General features: G+C 43.9%; 1 protein-coding gene across 2 annotated transcripts in view; it reads right to left on the bottom strand.

The window, feature by feature from the left end:
- The window catches only part of amacr (alpha-methylacyl-CoA racemase), a 104,867-nt gene that overhangs the window by 61,865 nt on the left and 17,492 nt on the right, over window positions 1–25,510 (bottom strand). For both annotated transcript variants that reach the window (XM_078551717.1, XM_078551708.1), the window contains one exon: window positions 1,882–2,135. In XM_078551717.1, coding sequence (XP_078407843.1) covers window positions 1,882–2,125 — 244 coding nt within the window. In that variant the 5' untranslated portion in view covers window positions 2,126–2,135. The remainder of the gene's footprint in view (window positions 1–1,881; window positions 2,136–25,510) is intronic.

Genomic DNA, 25,510 nt, shown 5'->3' with positions numbered 1-25,510 from the left:
AAGCGTGAGCTCCCACCCGCATTCCTGTGTAGTGAACCATAGAGACTTTTGGCGCCTAGCTGCGCTCTCTGTCAGTCCCGGATCTTGGCAGACTAACTTGCCTGGGAGATTTAGGCATATCTTTAGGAAAGCCTGTAACACAAACTCGCAATGGTTTCCTAAGGATTCTCCCCCTCTCAAAGCCCATCTCAATGGCAGATTCGCAACTGCACTATAGAAATCCAATTTAAATATATCAATGACATATCTGCCTCTCCTCAGTGAGACACTTCAACGCTCAATATCTTCCACGGCAAAAATGGCAATGGATGCGTACACAGTGGGTTAGGGTCGCATGCCATACATTTTGATGGTTTAAGCCATCCCCCTATTTACCCTCTCCTGCCTATTGTGGAGATGGGGAAATTAATATTGAGATTCTGGTGTTTTTTTATTGAATTAGTGTGTTGAATTTTAATTCTTTTTCTCTATTTCCTGAATTGGGCACAATATTTATTTGGCCTGGAGACCGGTGTATGAAGTTGCACTTCAATTTGACGGGGTAGACTTGCGTCTTTTGTCACCTTCCTTTTCATGTGTTCTTCTGGGTCGTGCTGTATGCAAAGTTCTCTGGAACTGATATTTTTCACTATGCTTAAAACCTGAGGAAATGGTATTTCAATTTCCTGACATTTTCAGAAAGCTGTCAACTGTAAAATTACACGAAATGGACTGCTGCACCAGTCAGCAATCTCCATTACTTTCAAGTGAACTTTGATGGATTTTTCTTCACATTAAGTAATACCTGCAACATAACAACAGCACCGAGTTCTTTTTGAACAATTCTATTTATGCAGATGCAAGACAATTATAGGAAATATTTTAATACCACAAGTATTTGGATATAAAAACTGGTCAAATATATTTTTTTTAAAATCTCAGTCTATGAAAAATTATGAGACACAAACTCTGCAGCTAGCTAATTAACCAGTCAGGTTACAGCAGCTATTATGTCCCATTATGGCTCATGACAGGCAGACCAAGAGTTACCAAGAGCAGGAAACCTCCGCTAAAGGCAACAAGCATAAGAAAATCAGAGTTGGTGGGGTAGAGTGAAAATGAATACAAACTCTATCTCACTGATGTGTCAGAAAATATTGTAATACTGCTATGACCCAGGATCTTCTAAAAAAATCAGATGTACAATACAAATTGCAAGGCAATTGAAAATCAGGACAGTTACATAACTTTTAGTTCAGATTCAGTGATGACGATCATAAGGTTCTGAGTCTGCTCTGCTGTGTTGTACATGTAACAAATTCTGTTGCATTGTAAACTAATTTGTGAAAAAGTGAAATAAAAATTGTAATAAAAAGTGAATTGGAACCCTTCATATCCCAGCAGAATAACCATTTTATAGTGAATATATGGACTCACAGTCCATATCAGTAGAGAATGCTGGAAACGCAGCTGAGAATATACATGCTGCAGTTATTTAATTTGAACCTGGCTCCAGTGCTGGTTTATAAACACCTTTTTATGTCATTTATAGAGAATTTTCATAATTTTTCAGCTAAGTATACATTTTTAAAAGGAACACCACCATCTGGAAGTTCCCCTCCAAGTCACTCACCATCCTGACTTGAAAATATATTGCTGTTCCTTCACTGTGGCTGGGATAAAATCCTGGAACTCCCTTCCTAACAGCACTGTGGGTGTACCTACACCACAGGGGCTGCAGCGTTTCAAGAAGGCAGCTCACCAACACCTTCTCAAGGGCAACTAGGGATGGGCAATAAATGCTGGCACAGCCAGCGAAGCCCACATCCCGTGAATGAATAAAAAAAAATACACATCCCTTGGGATCTAAGAATGCACCAGTACGACTTGTTTGCATCTTACCTCTACGAAAAGGTTCAATGAGAACATCAGATTGATTACAAAGCTGCTTCAACACTTCTACTCCTCCTGGTTTCTTCAGATTCAAGGCCACTGAGCGTTTGCCTCGACCCAACACATCAGTTGTAGCTGTCCTTGTTCGATCAATGCGCACTACCTTGGCACCAAAATCGGCCAGAATCATTCCACATAAGGGAACAGGTGCCAGACCAGCAAGCTCAATTACACGAATTCCTGTTAAAGCCATTTTGCTTTAGCTGTGAAAGAAAAACAGTTCTATGTTTACATTAAACAATACTTAATTAAATTAAATAATTAAATCTAGCTCTCAGATATAAAAACAGCAACCTGTTCATAACAAGCATAAAAAGCAGTTCTTCCACATTACTCTTCATTCAATCTTTAATGTAGACCCTTAAAGCGTGATATTTATAGGATGCCTGTAAAGAGAGGATGCAGAGGTGTGTGCTAACCTGGTGGAGGACGGGGGAGGGCCTGGCGAGGTCAGAAAGGCAGAGGTCCCGTTTGTTGAATTTAATGACAGTGCCCCATGATAAGTGTTCTTCTTTCATTTTTTGGCTGCCAACAGGGGCAACAGAGAGGTTGCAGGCTTCCTTGAGGGACTTGGGTATAAGACAAGGAGTGTTACAAATGCACCAACCTGAAGCTGGCAGTTTTTTTCAATTTCAATGCTGGGTTTCCCAAGCCCTGGGACATCTAGCCAGTACTTACACCACATGGACTGCAGCGGTTCAAGAAAGCAGCTCATCACCACCTTTCTCAAGGGCAATTAGGGAAGGGCAATAAATGCTTGACAAAGTTAAAGGCTCTGTGTCTAAATGCAGGTAACATTCGAAACAAAACAGATGAACTGGTAGCACAAATAGAAATAAATAAATACGATCTGATTAAGAACATAAGGACATAAGAAATAGGAACAGGAGTAGACCATTCGGCCCCTCGAGCCTGCTCTGCCATTCAATAAGGTCATGGCTGATCTTATAGATCAGCAATTACAGAGACATGGCTACAGAATGACATAGATTGGGACCTGAATATTGAAGGGTATGTGACATTGAGGAAGAACAGGAAGTTAGGAAAAGGTGGAAGGGTGGCTCTGTTAATTATTAGCACATTAGTGAGAGATGACCTACATTCAGGAAACCAGGATGTAGAAACGGTTTGGGTTCAGATGAGAAATGATAAAGGCAAAAAGTTACTTGTGGGAGTGGTGTACAGGCTCCCTAATTGTAACTACACGTAGGACAGAATATAAAAGCAGAGATAAGGGAGCTTGTCAGAAAGGTACAGAAGTAATCATGGGGGATGTTAACCTACATATAGACTAGAAAAATCAGGTAGGTAAAGACAGCATAGATGAGAAGTTCATAGAATGTTTTTGAGATAGTTTCTTAGAACAGCACATTCTGGAGCCAACCAGAGAGCAGGCTATACTAGACCTAGTATTGAGCAACGAGATAGGGTTAATTGATAACCTCAGTGAAGGCATCCCTAGATAGCAATGATCATAATAGGATTGAATTTTACATTCATTTTGAGGGGGAAAAGAGTGCGTCTAAGGCTAATATTTTAAACTTAAATAAGGGCAATTATAACAGCATGAAAGCAAAGCTAGCTAGAGTGAACTGGCAAATGAGGTTAAGGGATAGGTCAACAGAGGTTCAGTGGCAGACATTTAAGGGGATATTTCAGGATACACAATATATACATTCCAATGAGAAAGAAAAATTCCAAGGGGAGGGCCCACCATTCATGGTTAACTATAAAAATGTTAAAGACAGTATCAAACTTAAAGGAAAAGTACATAAATTATGCAAAGACAGGTGGCAGGTAAGAAGATTGGAAAGAATGTCAAGAACAGCAAAGAATGGCAAAAGGATTAATAAGGAAGGAAAAATTAAGAGTATGAGAGAAAGCTAGCTAGTGATATAACGATGGATAATAATAGATATTTAAATAAGAAAAGAGTTAACAGAGTGAGCATTGTTTCTATAGAAAGCACGTCTGGGGAATTGATAATGGAAAGTAGGGAGATGGTGAATGAAGTAAACAGGTATTTTGCTTCGGTCTTCACTATAGAGGACACAAGTAACATCACGAAAATAGCTGTAAATCAGGAAATAGAAGGGAGGGAACAACTTGAGAAAATTATGATAACCAGGAAGTGGCATTGAGCAAATTGTTGGGGCTGCAGGCTGACAAATCCCCAGGTACCAATGTACTACACCCGAAGGTCTTGAGAAAAGTGGCTAGTGAGGTAGTTGATGCATGGGTTTTAATTTTCCAAAATTCCCTAGATTCGGGGAAAGTTCCATTAGATTGGAAAATAGCAAGTGTAACTCCTTTATCCAAAAGGGGAAGGAGACAGAAAGCAGGAAACTACAGGCCAGTTAGCCTAACGTCTGTCATTGCGAAAAATTCAAGGCAATCAGGCAGAGTCAACATGGTTTTGTGAAAGGGAAATTATGTTTAACCAAATTATTGGAGTTCTTTGAAGGAATCACATATGCTGTGGATAAAGGGGAACCAGTGGATATACTGTACTTAGATTTCCAGAAGGCATTTGATAAAGTGCCACATCAAAGGTTATTGCGGAAAATACCTCCTTTTTTATCTCCCTCTGTCTCGTCTGAAAACCCTGTAATGAGGAATGTTGACCTGCCATTCCTGTCCCTCTTTAATCCATGTTTCTGTAATAACTATGATATCATACTGCCACGTTTCTATCTGTGCCCTCAGCTAATCTGCATTGTTTGCTGTACTCTTTGCATTGAAGTAGATACGCACGAGCACTGCCAAGCTTGTTTTTTAGTTTTCTAATCTCTGGTTCAGACACATCCACTAATTTTCTGCCTTCCATTTTCATATCTGATTTTATCCCAACTGAATCTACCTGCGGGTCCCCAGCCCCCTGCCAAACTAACAACCCTCCTCAACAGAGCTGGCAAGATGTCTCGCAAGGAACTCAGTCCCAGGTTTGTTCAGGTGCAATCCATCCAGCCTGTACAGGTCCCAATGTCCCAAGAATCTAATGCCCACCCCTCCTGCACCAGCTTTCCAGCCACGCATTCATCTGTCTTATCCTACTATTCCTGTACTCATTTGCACGAGGCACTGGGAGTAATCTGAGATTACTACTTTTGAGGTCCTGCTTGCTAACTTTCCACCTAGCTCCCTAAATCCTGACTGCAGGGCCACATCCCTCTTTTTCCCTATGTTGTTGGTTCCAATGTGGACCACAACTGCTCGCTGTTCATCCTCCCCCCTCAGGATGCTCTGCAGCCGCACAGTGACATCTTCAACCCTGGCACCAAGGAGGCAACGCACCATTCTGGAATCACGTTGTGGCCGCAGAAACAACTATCTGCCTCCCTATCTATCAAATCACCTATCATTATGGCTCTTCCAGTCTTCCTTGTAACCTCCTGTTGCAGCTGAGCCATCCTGGTGCCATAGACCTGGCTCTGGCTGCACTCCCAGATGAACCATCACGCTCATCTGTATTCAGAACTTAATATTGGTTGGAGAGCAGAATGCCTGGTCCTTTTTGACTGCCTGGTGCTCAACCATTCCCTCTCTTCCTGCACATTCTTAATCTGCGGAGTGACCACATCCATAAATGTGCTATCCATGTAGCTCTCAGCCTCACGATGCACTGCAGTGACGCCAGAGGCTGCCCAAGTTCCGAAAACCGGAGATCAAGTTGCAGCAACTGTCAACACTTCCTGCATAAATGAATATCGAGGATGCAAGAAGCATCTTGGAGTTCCCACATTGCACAGGGCGTGCATTCTCGAGGTTGAAGCAGCCCTGGCATTCCTTTATTAATTAACCTTGCTACTGCTAAAGAAAACTTACTAATACATCTTACTAGTACCAACACACCCTACTAAATTTATTTATTTAATTGGTGAATTAGTTAATAATTTACACAGCTAAAGTCATATAATAGGAACTTGCACTTTCCTAGCTTAGAGACAAGGAAAGAAAAACTCACCAACTACTGGAGATTGATAAAATAGGTAAAAGATGGAGCACTGCTTTCCCCCTGTGCACTGACTTCCCACCTGAACCAAATTCCCAACTCCTTACTCAATCTACATCTAACTCAGCATAGTCTCATGTCCATGTGTCCCTTTCTGCATGTGGGTTTAAAACCTCCCTACTTATATATAGAGCCTCTGATGACTTACTAGCTCGCTCAGCTTTCTGCTACAGTGGTTATCACCTATTGGGGCAACTACTTTCAGCTGATTGACCAATAACTGCTGCTTTAGGCAGCTCCTTGTTTGATTAGGCAATTAAACTAACAATGTTTGAAAGTAAGAACCTAGCTCTTAATCTAAATTGAAAGTTCAGAAAAGTTTACCAGAACTTACCACCTGATCCAAGTTCCCAATTCCTCACTCAGCGTAGTCTCAGGTCTGCGTGCCCCTTTTGGCGTCTGGGTTTAAAACATCTACTTATATATAGGGCCTCTGATGACTCACCAACTAACTCAAATTTCTGCTACAGTGATTATGGTCAAATATTTTCAAAAAGACTGAAGCTCAATCCACTGAAGGATTAAGGCTCTACTTTAGTACAATATGACATCTGAAATGTTAAGTCACCTGTTCCCTGCAGAGATATTGTTTGACCAACTAAGTTTTTCTATCATTTTGTACTTTTGTCTCAGATTTTGGAGGTTGAACTTTGCTGTGTCTATAGTTGCAATAATGTTGAGTGATCAGGAAGTCCTGCCAAAACAAAACTTTGTTCCCTAAATCAGAAGCTGGTTGTAAATTTCAGCCCCTTGTGAATTCAGCCCCACTACAGGCAGCAGCTTGTACTGGAATTAAAGTCCAATGCCCTTCTAGTAACTTATTTAGAGTAAATTAGCAAGGGAAGCCAAGTATCCCAGAGCCATCCATAAAAGGTATTAAGCAATGTTTTGGGGTCAGTGCCCACTGCTCTGTATTTGGTTCTAGCCCTTAGTGCAGTTGCTGTCTCTCGCCTGGTTTTGTTGTTGTTCTAAGGACGTAAATTCTACTGTTGGCAGGAACTTACAAAATAATTTTGCAAGATGAGAAATCCCAATTCAAGTTCCATCCTCTGAATAAGTATCATTATGTGGGAGCTGAGATTGGCAACAAGGACTTTGGGGTGGGGTGTGGAGAGAAATGCGCTAAACTGATGCTTGAATAAATGAGCACCAATGCATTGAAAACAGCTTGCAATTTCTCCACCAAAAATCAGGGAAGATCACCTCAAATTTTGCTACAATCATCCATTATCCTTTAAGATGCAGTTATACCCATAATTTCACTGCATTTTCATAAGATCATAAGAAATAGGAGCAGTTGGCCATTTAGTCCTTCAAGCCTGTTCCGCTATTCAATGAGATCATGGCTGATCTTCTACTTCAACACCATTTTCCTGTACTATTTCTGCCTCACTTATGTTTTAAATAAGTATAAATCTATCAATCTCAGTCTTGAACGTACTCAACGACTGAGCCTCCACAGCCCTCTGGGTCAGAGAATTCCAAAGATTCACCACCCTCTGGGGTTGAAGAAATTCCTCCTCATCTAAGTTCTAAATGACCTGCCCCTTATTCTGAGACTGTGCCCCTTGGCTCTTGACCCCTCAGCCAGAGGAAGCATCCGTCTTACATCTACCCTGTTGACCCTGTAAAAATTTTAGATGTTTAAATGAGATTACCTCTCATTCTTCTAGTCACCAGAGAATAAAGGCCCAGTCTATTTAATCTTTCCTCATAGGACAATCCCTCCATCCCAGGAATTAATTTGGTGAACATTTGTAGCACTCCCTCTATGGCAAGTAGACCTTTCCTTAGGCAAGGAGACCAAAACTGTACAAAATAGTCCAGGTGAGGGCTCACCAAGGCTCTATATAATTGTGGTAAGACATCTTTACTCCTATATTCAAATACACGTGTAATAAAGGCCATCATACAATTTGCCTCCTTAAATGCTTGCTGTGCCTGCATGTTAGCTTTCAGTGACTCATGAACAAAGACACCCAAGCCTCTTTCAAATTCAATACTTCCCAGCCTCTCACCATTTAAGAAATACTCTGTATTTCTGTTTTTCCTACCAAACTGGATAACTTCACATTTCTCCACATCTTATTCTATCTTCCAAATATTTTGCCTCTCCAAATCCCCTTGAAGCATCTTTGCATCCTCCTCACAACTCAGAATGCCACCTAGTTTTGTGTCATCTCCAAACTTGGAAACATTACATTTAATCTCCACATCCAAATCATTGATATAGAATCTATATTATAGATTGTGAATAGCTAGGTCCCAAGCACTGATCCTTGCGTTATCCCACTAGTCACAGCCTGCTAGCCTGAAAATGACCCATTTATTCCTACTGTCTGTTTTCTGTCTGTTAACCAGTTCTAAATCCATGCTGATATATTCCCTCCCCCACCACATATGCTCTAATTTTGTTCACTAATCTGTTGTGCAGGACCTTATCAAAAGCTTTCTGAAAATCTAAATATACCACATCCACCAGTTCTTCTGTATCTATTCTGCTAGTTGCATTCTCAAAAAACATTTCCCTTTCATAAATCCATATTGGCTCTGCCCAATCCTACCATTGTTTTCTAAGTGTCCTCTTATCATATGGATTCTAGCATTTTCCCTATGACTGATGCTAGGCAAACAGCTCTGCAATTCCTTGTTTTCTGTCTCTCTCTCCTTTCTGAAATAGTGGGGTTACATTTGCTACCTTCTAATCTGCAGGAACCGTTCCAGAGTCTATAGAATTTTGAAAGATGAACACCAATGCATCCACTATCTCTACAGCCACCCTTTTCAACATTCTGGGATGTAAGTCATTAGGTCCAGGGGATTTACTACTTTAAGTCCCATTAATTTCTGTAGTACTTTTTTTTTTAACTAATATTAATATCTTGCAGTTCCTTGTTTACATTAGTGCCTTGATTCTCCGTTATTTCTGGGAGGTTTTTAGTATTTTCCTCCATGAAAATAGAAGCAAAGCATTTGTTTCATTTCTCTGCCATTTCCTTATTCCCCATAATAAATTCTCCTGACTCCACTTGTAATGGACCCACATTGGTCTTTGCTAATCTTTTCCTTTTTTATACCCATAGAAGCTTTTGCAGTCCCTTATCATATTTCACTCTAGTTTACTCTTATATTCTATTTTCCCTTTCTTAAATCTTTTTTCTTTGTCCTCCTTTGCAGAATTCTAAAATGCTTCCAATCCCCAGGCTTACCATTTTTTGGGCAACTTTATACGGTTCTTCCTTTGATCGAATACAATCCTTGATTTCTTTTGTTAGCCATGGTTGGAATCTGGCTTGGTTTTTGTGCATTAAAGAAATGTATTTTTGTTGTTAACTATATATTAACTCTTTAAATGTCAACCAATGCCTGTCTACTGTTATACCTTTGGAAGTAGTTTCCAAACCCACCATAGCCATTTTTCCTCTTGTACCTTTATAGTTTCCTTTGTTTGGATTTAAGATCCTCGGGCAGAATTTTCCCTGAAATCGACAAAGTCGATCAGGAGGGGAAATTGCGTTTGACCCGCTGACGGCAATGGCGGAATTTCACTCCGTATCATGTGGAACTTTGTTAAAATAAAATCACTGGTATGGGTCTTACATTGGATCGTTGGCGGGGCAGCCTCGGATTCGCCTGTCTCGCCGTGACCTCAGAGCTTCAATGATCAGGGTGCCATATTTAAAGGCCGTCCCTGCACAGAGATAGCACTCTCCAAGGCATAGGTAGCTGCTGGAAACTAATGGGTATCAAAGCTAGGAAACATGCTGCCTCCACATTTAGTGATACTCCCTTCGAATGCCTACTCGATGCAGTAGAGGCCCGCCGCAATGTCCTTTACCCCGGCTCTGGACGAAGACCAGCAAGCAGCATCACCAATCCAGCATGGGGGGCGGTGGCAGTGCCAATGCACTCCAAAAGAGGACAGCCACCCAATGCTGAAACAGGATGAATGATTTCCTCTGTTCCACCAGGGTAAGTCACTCTTCTCATCACTCTCAACCCACACTCACAAACCCATCACACTTCCACAGGGATTTCACTCAATGCCAGCTCAAGGGACATCACCATTCACTCTCACACACACCGTCATCTACTATGCGGATCGTGTCCTCATCCTGTCCATGGCACCACTAACCACCCAGACTCCCAGGCATCCTTTTCATCTGGCCTGGCTGGCATCTTGCTTACACTCTCTCTATCTGTATTCATGCAGGACAAGCTGGCACACAACAAAAGGGAGAGGCCCCAGACTAGTGAAGGAACATCCAACCTCAAGGTCCTGACAGACTTTGAAAAAGAGCAATTCAGCTGGCGAGGATGTGGATCGTCCCTGTGCTGACAGTGAGGTTGGCGGCGCTCAACCATGTGAGGGTTCAGCGCTGAAACATCCATCAGACAACCATGCTGTGAGTGATATCTCCTGTTTCACAAGCCACTGTCATATACCAATTATCTCTGCTTGCTTTCATGAAACATCTGGGAAGCAGCCGCAGTGGTCCATGAGCCAGGTCCTTGACTCCAATCCCGAGGACACCGCGGAAGAGGAATCCATAGACACCGACAATGAAAATCCGTCACAGCGCTCACCACACCCTCCACCAGCGCAGAGACACACAACTCGGTGGGACGTAGCTCTAGAGTAGCACATCGCACTGTCTGATCCACAGCAGGCAGAGGCAAGGACATCCCTAGGTGCTGGCACTCGGAGGATTGCTGGAGGCCGGGAATCTGCTGAGTCCAAGTCAGATGAGGAACCTCTGGACTCAGCCATACCTCAGTTGCTGGAACTGCAAAAGACACGCTCAGGAACATTTTGAAAGGATGTCCGCTGCACTCCTCAGATTGTAAGGTACGATGGAGGAGTCTGTCCATCTTCAGCCTGAAGTGACAGTGCCGACATGCCCAAGCACGGAGGTCAACATTGGTAGGATGGTCCCTTGCTGTGGAGACCTTGGTCCAGTACATCGGTCCTGCACTGCATCGCTGAGGCACTTGCTGGCATCCATCAGTGTCAATGTGAGAGGGGGGCAGGACATCTCGAGCTCACTCCAGCTGTCCCTCCTTCTCAAGGGATCAGCCAGGGGCCCTCGGGCACCCACAGGGAGGAGGTAGAGCAGGTGCACACCCCGGGGCCATGTGGGAGTGACCGGCCCATCCAAATGCCCTCTTCTTGTGACCCCAGCAGCTCCAGCTCCGCAACAAGGAGGGTGGCACTGCCACACAACAGGACCCTGAAAGCAGGCTGGGGCCCTCCAGAGGACACTCACCGAGGTCATCACGGACAAGGCGCAGCAGTCAGCAGGCCGCCTCCACCTCCACTATGGATTTCGGGTATGCACCAAGACGTAGCTGCAGATTTAGAAAGGTCTAGAAGATTCAGTTGCACAACTTGGGCAAGGTGTTAATCACTTGTATGTAATGTGGACCATTGTAAATATACTCCCAAGAATGTCTCCTTTCTATGGCTCCTTTTTATGATAAGTAGTGTTCGTGTCAATCAGATGTGAAACCTTGATTCCTGCACAAAATGAAGGCTACTGTCGCAGTCCAGGGCCTCTCCCTGTGCAGAGTGCAACTTTCTGAGCACAGTGATTATCCAGCTTCAAAGTCACTCTCCAGATTAGTGATGCGTGCACCTCCATGTGGCTTGTGTTTGCTGCAAGAATCACGTACCCAAGCATCACTGGGTTCTGTGATGTTCTCTGTGTGCTCTCAGCACCTTAAAGGGCACCTCCGCATTCCCCCACCCCACCCCAACCCAACCTATCTCATCAGCATTCCTGGCAGATGAAGGTGTGGTGTTGAAGGGAACAGGTGATGAAGTCTGCCAGGGGATCAAGTTGTCTTTAAGTCCATGTGGCCACTGTTTCTCAGCAACATCTCTATGATATGACCCTCTTCACAGGGCATATGTGCACTGCCCTCAGCCAGACGGGTGTCAGATGTTCCCAGATGCAATGTGAAGATCTCAGGAGTGTCCTCACTGCATCTTGTCATCATCCTCCTAGAATATTTTGCGAATGAGGGCCTCATGAGCACACCTGCAATGGCCTCATCGATTGCATCCTCCCCTTCTAGAACCACATCACCCTCATCCCCTTCGACCTCCTCCTCATTAGACCAGCTGAACATTGAGAGAGTGGAAGCCTTTATGGTTCACATACTGGACTGCTTGTTGCCAAGGAGATTTAAGAGCCACGTGGGTGCAGTCGATAGAACTCTGCACCTGTGGCAATCTGGGAATCTAAGCAAATCCCAGCGCTCTTGCCTAATCTCTGTCGAAGTTGACAAAGTTGTGTGCCTTGAAAAAAATGGCATCCATGATCTCCTTGATACAGTTGTAGGTGGTGGCTTGTGAGGTCCCGCACAGATCCCCAGTGGAGCCCTGGAAGGAGCCACTGCTGTAGAAATTGAGCGCTGCAGCCACTTCCACCGCCACTGGCAGTGGATACCCTCCAAGTCCCGTGGTGCCAAATCCTGCAAAAGGTGGCATATGTGAGTTACCAGTTCCCTTGACATGCGTAGTCGTCACCGACACTGGCTCTCACTCATCTGCACGGAGCACATACGCAGTCTATAGAGCCTGGGTTTAGTTAGGCACCTAGGAACGACGGCTCTCTAGGGTTCATCCTCTGCGTGTGAAGGAAACCCTGTTGTCCCTTGAGGGTTCTGCTCCTCCCTTTGGCGAGCCAGGCACCTCCATCATATTCTTCTCTGTCTTCTCTCCAGCCTATAAGCAATGAGGCAGACAGCAAGATCACCAGGCTCCATCTTCCTGATGGTCTCCTCACTGCAGTATCAAACAGAGAGATGCGAGGGTCACTAATTGTCTTCTAAGGGCCACTCTTGGTCAAGTCATCGCCTGTGGCTGCCTCTCAAGGCTCCTTTACGCATGCCGGAGAGTCCAGACTACCACATCAATGTCCAGTGTTTTGTGCGCATGATGGTTGACCAAAATCTCACCTACCACAGCCCCATACCACATGACTGAGTGGCGACAGCTTCCGCCACTTGACTGTATCCTGAACTCTCATCCCAGGCACAGGCATTGTCCTAACCTGCACTCCAAGGCTTTGCAGTTTGCTTTTACCATGAGGGTGACTTTTCAATGTCTACTCAAACATAATGCAAGGGATTAGGAGCGCACTCCTCCATCATTGTTCTATGGCCACCTTCCCCAAGGGGATCCTCAAGCTTGCCCAGTTGCCCAATGGTTCTGAAGCACCACTGCACTCATTTAATCCTGAAGTCTGCATGTGAGGGATTAAAAGTGGAGGAACAATCACTGGCGCTCTCAGGAATTAGTATTGCTTGACTGAGTGCAATTGCTTGACTAGTCTGACTTCAAACATGACAATTAAGCTCAAGTTAGACTGTCTCAACTGTGGAAGAGTGCTCATCTTTGACATGTATTTCCATTTGCCTAGCCGTTTTCTCCCCCCTACTACCCCATCATCCCCAGCATGTGTTAGTATGCAACCTTCAGCCTGTGCTGCCATAACCCATGGCTGCCATGATAGTTGAAGCTGAAATGCTTAACTCATTTAAAAGGTACCTGGATCTGCCTCTGGAGTGCTGTGACCTGCAAGGCTACAGACTAGGTGCTGCAAAGTGGGATTCAAATGAGCAGCTAGTTTCTTTATTACCTTTTTGGCTGGTGCAGAGACGATGAGCTGAATGGCCTCTTTCTGCACCTTATCTTTTCTATGATTCTATGACCCTCCCTCCTTGCCCCAAGCTTCCCTTCTGTTCGGCACTGTAGCCCTTGCCCCACAGTTCCCTTCTGTTTGGCACTGTTGCCCTTGCCCCGAGGTTCCATTCTCTCTGGCACTGTTGCCCTTGCCCCGCGGGTTCCTTCTCTCTGGCACTGTTGCCCTTGCCCCATGGGTCCCTTCTCTCCGGCACTGTTGCCCTAGCCCTGGCACCACAAGCTAGCCATGAAGAAGCCACTCTGGAGACTTGCCTGTGATCCCCCCGAATCTGCAGAGCCGCTCCCTTGCACTGAAATCCTCGTGAGCACTGCGCTAATTTGTATGCAATCACCTTCGAGTTCCCCTTCAAGTTTAGGTTGCAAGGCGTATGCCTTTTAAAGGCAGTTATAAATCATACCATTCTAAAATCACACAGACATTGGTTTTAAATTTGACATGGGGGGTTGATTCCACATGTGGCCACAATAATGACATACAAATGTATTCAAATTAAGTTCCCGACGCCCACGGCAGGAAACGCAACCCACCTTTGACGGGGGGAGGGTGGCGTGAGGGAGGAACAATTGCTTTCCTGGATTTATGTCGCCGGGAAACACGACTAGGGCCTTCTTATGAGATTTTCTGATCTTGCCACTGAACACACGCGCAGAAAATCCCAGCCCTAGTTTCTGATTGAACTGCATCATTTCCAAACTTAATGTAAAATTCTATTATATTATGATCACTCTTTCCTCAAGACTCCTTTACAACAAGTTTCTTCATTAGTCCTTTGTCATTGCACGATATTAGATCTAAAATAGCCCATTCCCTACTTGGTTTTTCGACGTACTGCTTTTGAAAACCATCTTGCCTACATCCAGGAATTTGTCTTCAACATTAGGTTCACAAAGTGTATATGTAGATTGAAATCCACCATGTTTACTGTCAGACCCTTGTTACAATAAATCATTTCCTGATTTATATTGTGATTTGCATTACTACTGCTGTTTGATGGCCTATCGACAACTCCCACCAAAGTTTCTGCCCCTTGTTGTTTTAGTTCCACTAAAACTGATTCTACGCCTTGATGTTTAGAACTAAGGTCATCTCTCACTACTGTACTAATGCCCTCTTTATTTAGCAGAGATACCCCACCACCTTTTCCTAGCTTCCTGTCCTTCCTGAATGTCACATACCCTTGGATATTCAGGTCCCAGCTTTGGTTCCCTTGTAGCCACGTCTCTGTAATGGCTATCAGGTCACACATATGAATTTTTATTTGAGCTGACAATTCATCTGTTTTAATGTGAATGCCGTGGGCATTCAGGTGCAGAATAAGGTTTTTTTACTGTTCCATTTTTAATTCAGTTTCTAATTTATTTCAGTTTTTCTTATTGTTTTTGTAAACTCTGGCCCTATCTGCTGATACACACTTAAGTTTGCAATTACTTTCCCTTCCTGCCACACTACATCCCAGGGTGCTAAAAGTGGCGGCCATGGAAATAGTGGATGCATTGGTTGTCATCTTCCCAAATTCTGTCGATTCTGGAATAGTCCTGGCAGATTGGAGGGTGGCAAATGTAACCCCACTATTTAAAAAAGGAGGGAGGGAGAACACAGCAAATTACAGACCAATTAGTAGTAGGAAAAATGCTAGAGTCTATTGCAAAGGATATGACAATAGGACACTTAGAAAATATCAATGGGATTAGACAAAGTCAACATTGATTTATGAAAGAGAAATCATATTTGACAAGCCTACTGGAGTTCTTTGGGGATGAGAATAGATAAGGGAGAGCCAGTGAACGTGGTATATTTGTATTTTCAGAAAGCTTTTGCTCAAGTCCCACAGAAGAGTAAAATTAAAGCACATGGGATTGGGGGTAATATATTGGCATGGATTGAGAATTGGTTAGCAGACAGGAAACAAAGTAGGAATAAATGGGTCTTTTTAGGAGTGGCAGGCAGTGACTACTGGAGTACCGCAGGGATCAGTGCTTGGGCCCCAGCTATTCACAATATATGTCAATGATTCGGACGAGGGAACCAAATGTAACATTTCCAAGTTTTCTGACAACATGAAACTTGGTGGGAATGTGAGCAATGAGGAGGGTGTTAAGAGGCTTCAAGGCGATTTAGACAGGTTGAGGGAGTGGCAAACACATGGCAGATGCAGTATAAGAGTGAAGTTATCCACTTCGGTAGGAAAAACAGAATGGCAGAGTATTATTTAAATGGTGATAGATTGGGAAATGTTGACGTACAAAGGAACCGGGGTGCCCTTGTACACCAATCACTGAAATCAAGCATGCAGGTGCAGTTAAGAAAGCAAACTGTAAGTTGGTCTTCATTGTGAGAGACTTGAGTAGAGGAGCAAGGATGGCTTATTGCAGTTGTACAGGGCCTTGGTGAGGCCACACCTGGAGTATGGTACACAGTTTTGGTCTCCTTACCTAAGAAAGGATATACTTGCCATAGAGCAGGTACAGCAAAGGTTCACCAGACTGATTTCTGGGATGGCAGGGTTGTCATATGAGGAGAGACTGGGGTGACTAGGCCTGTATTCACTGGAGTTTGGAAGAATGAGAGATCATCTCATTGAAACATATAAAATTCTAACAGGGATGGACAGACTGGGTACAGGGATGATATTTCTTCTGGCTGGGGGGGTCTAGAACAAGAGGTCACAGTCTCAGAATATGGGGGAGACCAGGACTGATATGAGGAGAAACTTCTTCACTCAGAGGGTGGTGAACCTTTGGAATTCTCTACCACAGAAGGCTGTGGAGAACAAGTCACTGAATATATTTAAGAAGGAAATAGATAGATTTCTGGACTTTAAAGGCATCAAGAGATATGGGGAGAGCACAGGAGTACAGCGTTGAGATGGAGGATCAGCCACGATCATACTGAATGGCGAAGCAAACTCAAAGGGCTGAATGACCTACACCTGCTCCTATTTTCTATACTCTGATTATCATTACCTTTGTTGCTACCTTGATCTATTGCCTTGTCGTTTCCCTTTAATTTACCCAATCAGCCCCTACATGACCCCTTCCCCCTCTATTTGAGGTGTCAGCTGTGGCTCAGTCCATAGCACCCTCGCCTTTGAATCAGAGGGTTGTGGGTTCATGTCCCACTCCCGGAAACCAAGAACTGTGATTGTACTCGAAAGAGTTGCAATCTGTGACTGTTGATAACTCGAAAGAGTTTCCCCCTCTATTTAATTCAAAGCCCTCTCTACTTCCCTAGTTATACGAATTGCTAGAACATTGGTCCGATCATGGTTCAGGTGAAGTCTCTCCCAGTGGTACAGCCCCCATTTCCCCAGTACTGGTGCCAGTGCCCCACGAATGCACTTTTCCCACACCAGACTTTGAGCCAAGCATTCATCTCTCTAATCTTATATACCCTATACCAATTTGCACATGGATCAGGAAATAATCCAGAGATTATTACCTTTGAGGTTCTGCTTTTTAATTTAGTGCCTATTTTCTCATACTCCCTAGGCAATACGTCTTTCCTAGTTCTACCTATTGTTGGTACCTATATGGACCATGACAACTGGATCTTCCCCCTCCTACTACAAGTTCCTCTTCAGCCCTTACAGATAACCCGAACCCTGGCACTGGACTGGCAACACAGTCTTCTGGATTCTTAATCTCGGCTGCAGAGTGTCTCTTCCGCTGACTATACCATCCTTGACTACCACTACATTCCTTTCAACTGCCAGCCCATTGAATGGTTTCCTGCACCATGATGGCATGGTCAGTCTGCTCATCCACAATACAGCCCTCACTGCAAGCTGCAAGAACCTCAAACTTGTTGCTCAATTACAAGTGCTGAGACTCCTCCAGTCCCATCTTCTACATCCTCTTACCTACCTGACTCACAGTCACACCCTCCTGTTCCTGACCACTCACCAAATCAGACAACGCAAACCTAAGTGATGTGACTGCCTTCTGGAACAAAGGTAATTTTCCCTCTCCCTGATGTGTCGCAATGGCTCTGGCTCAGCCTCCAACTCATTAACGCTGAGCCAAAGCTCCTCAAGCCGCAGATACTTAGCACAGATGTGGTTGACAATAATTGTATTGGCATCCAGGAGCTCCCCCACGCTGCAGGCGTCACCTGTCCTGCCATCTTTATGGTGTTAATTAAATTTATTTTTATTAATTTATAGTTCCCCCTCTTCACCAAACTCCTGGCTTCACACTATGTGCACTTGAGCAGCACTCAATGCAGACGAGCAGCACTCGGACCCCTGTATTTATATACTCTCTGAAAAACAATGATGAATCAACTCTGCTAAAGCTCAGAAACCAGTTTAAGCTAGCTGCCTTATTAATTAGTTATTGCCGCTCTCAGGAAGCTTGTATATTCCTGTTTCAGACTGGAAGAAACTTAACTCACCTCTTAGCTTAAATGTCCTTTAGGGAAGGAAATCTGTCATCCTTACCTGGTCTGGCCTACATGGGACTCCAGACCCACAGCAATATGGTTAACTCTTAAATGCCCTCTGAAGTGGCCTAGCAAGCCACTCAAGTTGTAACAAACGGCAATCTCAGCCCTGTTGACCTTGCAAAGTCCTCTTTACTAACATCTGGGGGCTAGTGCCAAATTGGGAAAGCTATCTCACAGACTAGTCAAGCAACAGCCTGACACAGTCATCCTCATGGAATCATTCCTTACAGATAATGTCCCAGACACCACCAACACCATCCCTGAGTATGTCCTGACCCATCGGCTCAGCAGAGTTGGCGGCACAGTGGTCTACAGTTGGGAGGGAGTTCCTCAACATCGACTCCAGATCCCATGAAGTCTCATGGCATCAGGTCAAACATGGGCAAGGAAATTTCTTGATTACCACATACCGCCCTTCCTCAGTTGATGAATCAGTGTTCCTCCATGTTGAACACCACTTGGAGGAAGCACTGAGGGTGGCAAGGGCACAGAGTGGGGTGCCCATTACCAAGAATGGCTTGGTAGCACCACCACTGACCGAGCTGGCCGAGTCCTAAATGACACAGCTGGGTCTGCGGCAGGTGGTGAGGGAACCAACAAGAGGTCAACACTTGACCTCATCCTTACCAACCTGCCTGCCGTAGATGCATCTGTCCATGACAGTATCAGTAGGAGTGACCACTGCACAGTTGTTGTGGAGACGAAGTCCCTCCTTCACGTTGAGGATACCCTCCATCATGTGGTGTGGCACTACCACCGTGCTAAATGGGATAGATTTCGAACAGATCTAGTAACTCAAGACTGGGCATCCATGAGGTGCTGTGGGCCATCAGCAGCAGCAGAATTGTACTCAAACACAATCTGCAACCTCATGGCCCCCACTCTAACATTACCATCAAGCCAGGGGATCAACTCTGATTCAATGAAGAGTGCAGGAGAGCATGCCAGGCATACCTAAAAATGAGGTGTCAACCTGGTGAAACTATAATACAGGACTACTTGTGTGCCAGACAGCATAAGCAGCAAGTGATAGACAGAGCTAAATGATCCCACCACCAACAGATCAGATCTAAGCTCTGCAGTCCTGCTACATCCAGTCGCGAATGGTGGTAGACAATTAAACAACTCACTGGAGGAGAAGGCTCCAAAAATATTCCCATCCTCAATGATGGAGGAGCCCAGCACATCAGTGCAAAAGATAAGGCTGAAGCATTTGCTACAATCTTCAGCCAGAAGTGCCGAGTGGATGATCTATCTCGGCCAGATCCGGAGGTCCCCAGCATCACAGATGCCAGTCTTCAGTAAATTCGATTCACTCCACATGATATCAATAAACGGCTGAAGGCACTGGATACTGCAAAGGCTATGTGCCCTGACAATATTCCGGCAATAGTACTGAAGACTTGTACTCCAGATCTTGTCGTGCCCCTAGCAAAGCTGTTCCAGTACAACTACAACACTGGCATCTACCCGGCTATGTGGAAAATTGCCCAGATATGTCCTGTACACAAAAAGCGGGACAAATCCAACCCGGCCAATTATCACCCCATCAGTCTGCTCTCAATCATCAGTAAAGTAATGGAAGGGGTCATCAACAGTGCTATCAAACGGCACTTGCTTAGTAGTAACCTGCTCACTGACGCCCAGTTTGAGTTCTGCCAGGGCCACTAAGAGCAGAACTCTCGAGATGAGGTGAGGGTGACTGCCCTTGACATCAAAGTCGCATTTGACAGAGTGTGGCATCATGGAGCCCCAGCAAAACTGGAATCAATGGGAATTCGGGGGGGGGGGGAAACTCTCCACTGGTTGGAGTCATACCTAGCACAAAAGAAAATAGTTGTGGTTGTTGGAGGTCAGTCATCTCAGCTCCAGGACATCACCGCAGGAGTTCCTCAGGGTAGTGTCCTCGGCCCAACGATCTTCAGCTGCTTCACCAATGACCTTCCTTCCATTATAAGTTTAAAAGTAGGGATGTTTGCTGATGATTGCACGATGGTCGGCATCATTTGTGACTCGTCAGATACTGAAGCAGTCCATATCTAAATGCAGCAAGAACTGGACAATATCCAGGCTTGGGCTGACAAGTGGTAAATAACATTCGCACCACACAAGTGTCAGGCAATGATCATCTCCAACAAGAGGGAATCCAACCATTGCCCCTTGATGTTCAATGGCATTACCATCACTGAATCCCCCATTATCAACATCCTGGGGGTTACCATTGACCAGAAACTGAACTGGAATAGCCATATGAATACTGTGGCTACAAGAGCAGGTCAGAGGCTAGGAATCGTGTGATGAGTAACCCACCTCCTGACTCCGTAAAGCCTGTCCACCATCTACAAGGCACAAGTCAGGAATGTGATGGAATACTTCCCACTTGCCTGGATGAGTGCAGCTCCCACAAGCCTCAAGAAGCTTAACGTAGTCCAGGACAAAGCAGCCACTTAACTGGCACCACATCTACAAACATTCACTCCCTCCATCACCAACGCACAGTAGCAGCAGTGTACACCACCTACAAGATGCACTGAGGAATTCACCTAGGCTCCTTCGACAGCACCTTCCAAACTCACGACCATTACCACTGGAAGGGCAAGGGCAGCAGATAGATGGGAACACCACCACCTGGAAGTTCCCCTCCAACTTACCCACCATCCTGACTTGGAAATATATTGCCACTCCTTCACTGTCGCTGGGTGAAAATCCTGGAACTCCCTTCCAAACAGCACTGTGGGTGTACCTACACCACATGGACTGCAGCAGTTCAAGAAAGCAGGTTACCACCACATTCTCATGGCCAACTAGGGGCAATATATGCTGGCCCAGCCAGCGAAGCCCACATCTCGTGAATGAATTTAAAAAAAACAGTAATTTTTAGTTAGGTGTCAAATGTAAACAAAAACTAGGCTTTAGAGAGAGATTGACCTTTAAGATCCACTCACTCACCAAAATCCTGGATTTAGACTCAGTATAGTTTCACTAGAGTATGGCCAGTTACAACAGCATACATGCCTTTGTGTGTAAATATCATAAGATCAATTATAATTGGACCGCATTTTGCAGGAATAGTGCATGTGCTGTGAGTTAGAATCTAAACCTGCAAGGAAAAGTTTAAAGTTGTTTGTGCAGCAAGTTGCTGTAGTGCGAGCATAGAAACTGAGCAACTGAGATCTGAATCAATATGGAAAACAACTGTGTACCTTTTTAACCAATCAGAATGAAGGATTGTGAAATTAATACAGCAAGGACTGCAAAGGACATGTAAATTAGCGTGTATAAATTTAAGGTTGATCAGCAAAAATAGAGGGAGAGAAGGATTGAATTAAGCAAGAGAGAAAAAGGAATATAAAAAAACACAGCAACTTTTGGATTTCTGCATTTAACTGCATATCTACCCTCACTTGAGGCTGCAGTCTGTACCATTTACACACAAGGAATGGAGATGGTTATTAGCCTCAATATTATTTTGGCAGCAAATGTTGGGCTATTGTAATTCACGACATTATATGGTATTAACATTCCTGTCAACTCAACTATGGATCAGATACAAGACCCCTCTGCTGAAATGCAGAGACCACAAATGGATTGAGTTTGATCAATCTAAAAACAGTGCTTGTAGGAGGCCTAGAACACAAAACTGTTGCAATTCAGTGTTGAGAGCTGTCAAATTGATATTCTCACTCATTGACAGCAGGTGCTCCTAGCCATGTACATGACACTTGCATATGGAATTCATTGCCACAGAAGGCTGTGGAGGCCAGGTCATTGAGTGTATTTAAGACCGAGATAGATAGGTTCTTGATTGGTAAGGGGGTCAAAGGTTACAGGGAGAAGGTGGGAGACTGGGGTTGAGAAACTTATCAGCCATGATTGAATGGCGGAGCTGACTCGATGGGCCGAATGGCCTAATTTCTGCTCCTATGTCTTATGGTCTTATACATACAAAATTCCTCAACAGCTGAGAGCAGTCGTGGTCCATGATTTTCATGTATCTTGGATTTTGCCATCAGGTCTATGCTTTCTCCACCAGTTAAGCACTGAGGCACTAAATCGATGCCCATGGCCTACCTATATTAATGTGCATTACACCGACGTTTAAGCAAGCATAGAAACAATCTGTTAAATTCTGATAAAGTCAGCGTTATAGGCAAAGATAGGGTGGAGGGTATTCACACTTTTATTTTTTTGAAGCAATAGCATATCCACTTTTTGGAAGCAAATAATCAAGGGTGTACTGAATATATCAAATTTTCATAATAAAATTAAAGGTTTTAGGACCAAAAGCACAAGATGGCATCACACACCAAGATAATATTAGCAAGAAAGCAAAAACAAAAAAATGCTGGATAAACTCAGCAGGTCTGGCAGCATCTGTGCAGAGAGAAATAGAGTTAACGTTTCAAGTCCATATGACTCTTCTTCAGAGATGTTCCCTCTACAGCTTCCAACTTCATTGTCTCCCAGCCCGTCTACCTCCTTCCCAATATCCACAAACAGGACTCTCCTGGTAGACCCATCGTGGCAGCCTGTTCTTGCTCCAAGGAACTCATTTCTTTTCATCTTGACTCCATTTTCTCTCCCCTTTCCAGTCTCTTCCCACCTACATTCGCGATTCCTCCGATGCCCCATGTCATATAAACAATTTCCAGTTTCCTGGCCCAAACCGCCTCCTCTTCACCACAGACATCCAATCCCTCTACACCTCCAACCCCCACCAGGATGGTCTGAGCGCTCTCCACTTCTCCCTTGAACAGAAGCCCAAACAATCCACACCCACCATCACTTTCCTCCATCTGGTTGAACTTTGATCTCACTGAACAAATGAAAGGTGTGGCTATGTGTAACCACATGGGGCCCAGTTATGCCTATCTTTTTGTGGGGTATGTGGAACATTCCTTGTTCCAGTCCTACTCAGGCCCCATGCCACAACTCTTTTTTTCGGTACACTGATGACTGCATCGGTGCTGCTTCATGCTCTCCTCTGGACCTGGAAAAAAGTTTCCACCCCTCTCTCACCTTAGAAGAGGAGCTCTGAAGAAGAGTCATACGGACTTGAAATGTTAGCTCTGTTTCTCTCTCCACAGATGCTGCCAGACTTGCTGAGTTTTTCCAGCACTTTTTGTTTTTATTTCAGATTTCCAACATCCACAGTATTTTGCTTTTTAGCAAGAAAGCACTTATTTACATAACTCTGTTCACAATCTCTAGACGTTTCAAAGTATTTTCCATACAATGAAGTACTTTTTGAAAGGTACTCACTGTTCTAATATTAAATGGGCTCAATAACTTTGAACTCAGAGAATTGAGCCTCTGGAAATATATTGCCAGTTGGTGTTCTTCATGCTGCAGCCTTCAAGAGGGAGCTGGATTGGTCCCTCACTCGGGGTGGGGTTGGAGAGGTGGGGGTTGGTATAAGGGTGTGGTCAGGGAAGGGAAGTAGTGTTTAGCTGTTTAGCCACGATGATCCAGATATCATGGTGTGGAATAGACTTGGATGGACCAGCTGGTCTTTTCCTGACTATCAGTCTTACATGGGAATGCAAATCAGGAAAGCTTTGTGACAATTACTGTGACAATATTCTACATTATCGAATTAATGTGGAGACCAAAGCCAGAAATTATTATTGGTGATTTTAGCTGTTATGACGTGGTAGATGATGTGTGCCAGGCGGATCAAATCCACGAGGGAAACTTGATCACGCGGTCGCAACTGTTTTGCATTTTGCATTTTATTTCGAAGTGCGTGCCCTGAATTCAGAAGTAATAAGACTACCATGACTTCAGAGGTTTTTGGAAAACTAAATTAAACATTTATTAACAAAAGGAAAGATTTCAAGCACATACATAGGTCTACAAATTACTATTATAGTAACTCCTAAAACCTCTAATTAATCTGACTCCCAGTTACACCTCCGTTAAGGCAACAGTAAACCAAATAGATTTAAACAGACCCAGGCAAAACAACACAATACTCTGGATAGGAGAATTCAAAGTGAGTTTTCTCAGCTTTGGTTCCTGTAGACAGCAACTTGATGCACAGAGGCTGGAGGCTTTTCACACTTGTTAGATCTTAGAATGTCTTCTCCTGACACATAGCCTCATCTCCTTTATACATGTGTCTCCCTTTTTAATGAAAATTGCATTGTTCCAATATGTCTTTGGAACTTTACCTTTCACATAATACATAGTACTAATTTTATCAGTAACCTGTGGGAAAAATAAAACACTGTTTGGCTTAGCTTCTTCTGGCTAGGTGTAACATCTTACCATCTCTTTGAAATTTAAACTAACCTAATTTATCTAAAAATGCAAATTTTATTACATCTCAGGTTCTAAAACTTCAGCCATGTTTACTTATTTAGCATTTCAAACCTAGCTTGTTGTTGATGACTCAAAGCCTCCAGACCAGCTGTCTCCAATTCAGTTAAATCCCACACACACACACACGCGTACACACAGATAAGCTATCCAAACTCCACTATAAGCCTACCATTACAATAATATTTTGAGAATTATTATATTTTCATGACAAGCAAACAAATGCTTGTCTTATTTGCATAACATTCCTGCCAGCTACCTTAATTGAGAGGCTTTTCATCTTAAAACGCCTGTTAAGATAGCGGAGTATCATACTAGTACTACAAAAATAATTTTTTGGGCTAATAGACCACCAGAACAAACACAATTCACCATAATAGCTTCAAATCCAGTTTGATCGTGGATATTCTCCCATATGAAGCAGTGCACAGATTAGAAAATATAGGCCCAGATCTGCTGGTCTCCAGATAGTCTACGGGACACCTTGGAAGTCCTAATGCAATAACTCAGTGAGAATTGCCCAGGAAGTTTGAGCTTCTGAAGGGCAATTCCCATGCTCCCCAGGACCTTCCAAAATAATCTCCAACTCTGAGTTACAGTCAGAGACTTCAGACAGTTCTGGCTTACTCATCTGGATAATTACCCAGAAAATGTTAGACAGACATTAAAACCTAATCTAACACCTACTGAATTGACCCTACCCACTCCCCAAATCACTCTCACTGACCACCCCAGACTCCCCCCACCAGAGAGATGTTAAACTAAGGCCCTGTCACCCTCGAAATATTTGAAGACCAGCAGGAGTGTTATCCCTAATGTCCTGGTCAATATTAATCCCTCAGCCAACATCATACAAAGTAGATTATCTGATCATTATCACATTGTTGTTTTTGGGAGCTTGCTGTGCACTAATTGGCTGTTGTGTTTTCCTAAATTAAAACAGTGACTACACTTCAGAACAGCTTCAATGACTGTAAAGTGCTTTGGGACATCATGAAGTTGGGAACTAAACAATAGGAATTCAAATTTTTCCTTTAATCTCTCATCCTTTATCTGCCTCTTGTCCTGTGACTGCCTCCTCCAGGCACCC

This window comes from Cetorhinus maximus, chromosome 1, assembly GCF_964194155.1.
Source record: "Cetorhinus maximus chromosome 1, sCetMax3.hap1.1, whole genome shotgun sequence".
Lineage (NCBI taxonomy): Eukaryota > Metazoa > Chordata > Chondrichthyes > Lamniformes > Cetorhinidae > Cetorhinus > Cetorhinus maximus.
Note: the sequence above shows the minus strand (reverse complement) of the source record. Positions and strands in the feature narration are given on the sequence as shown.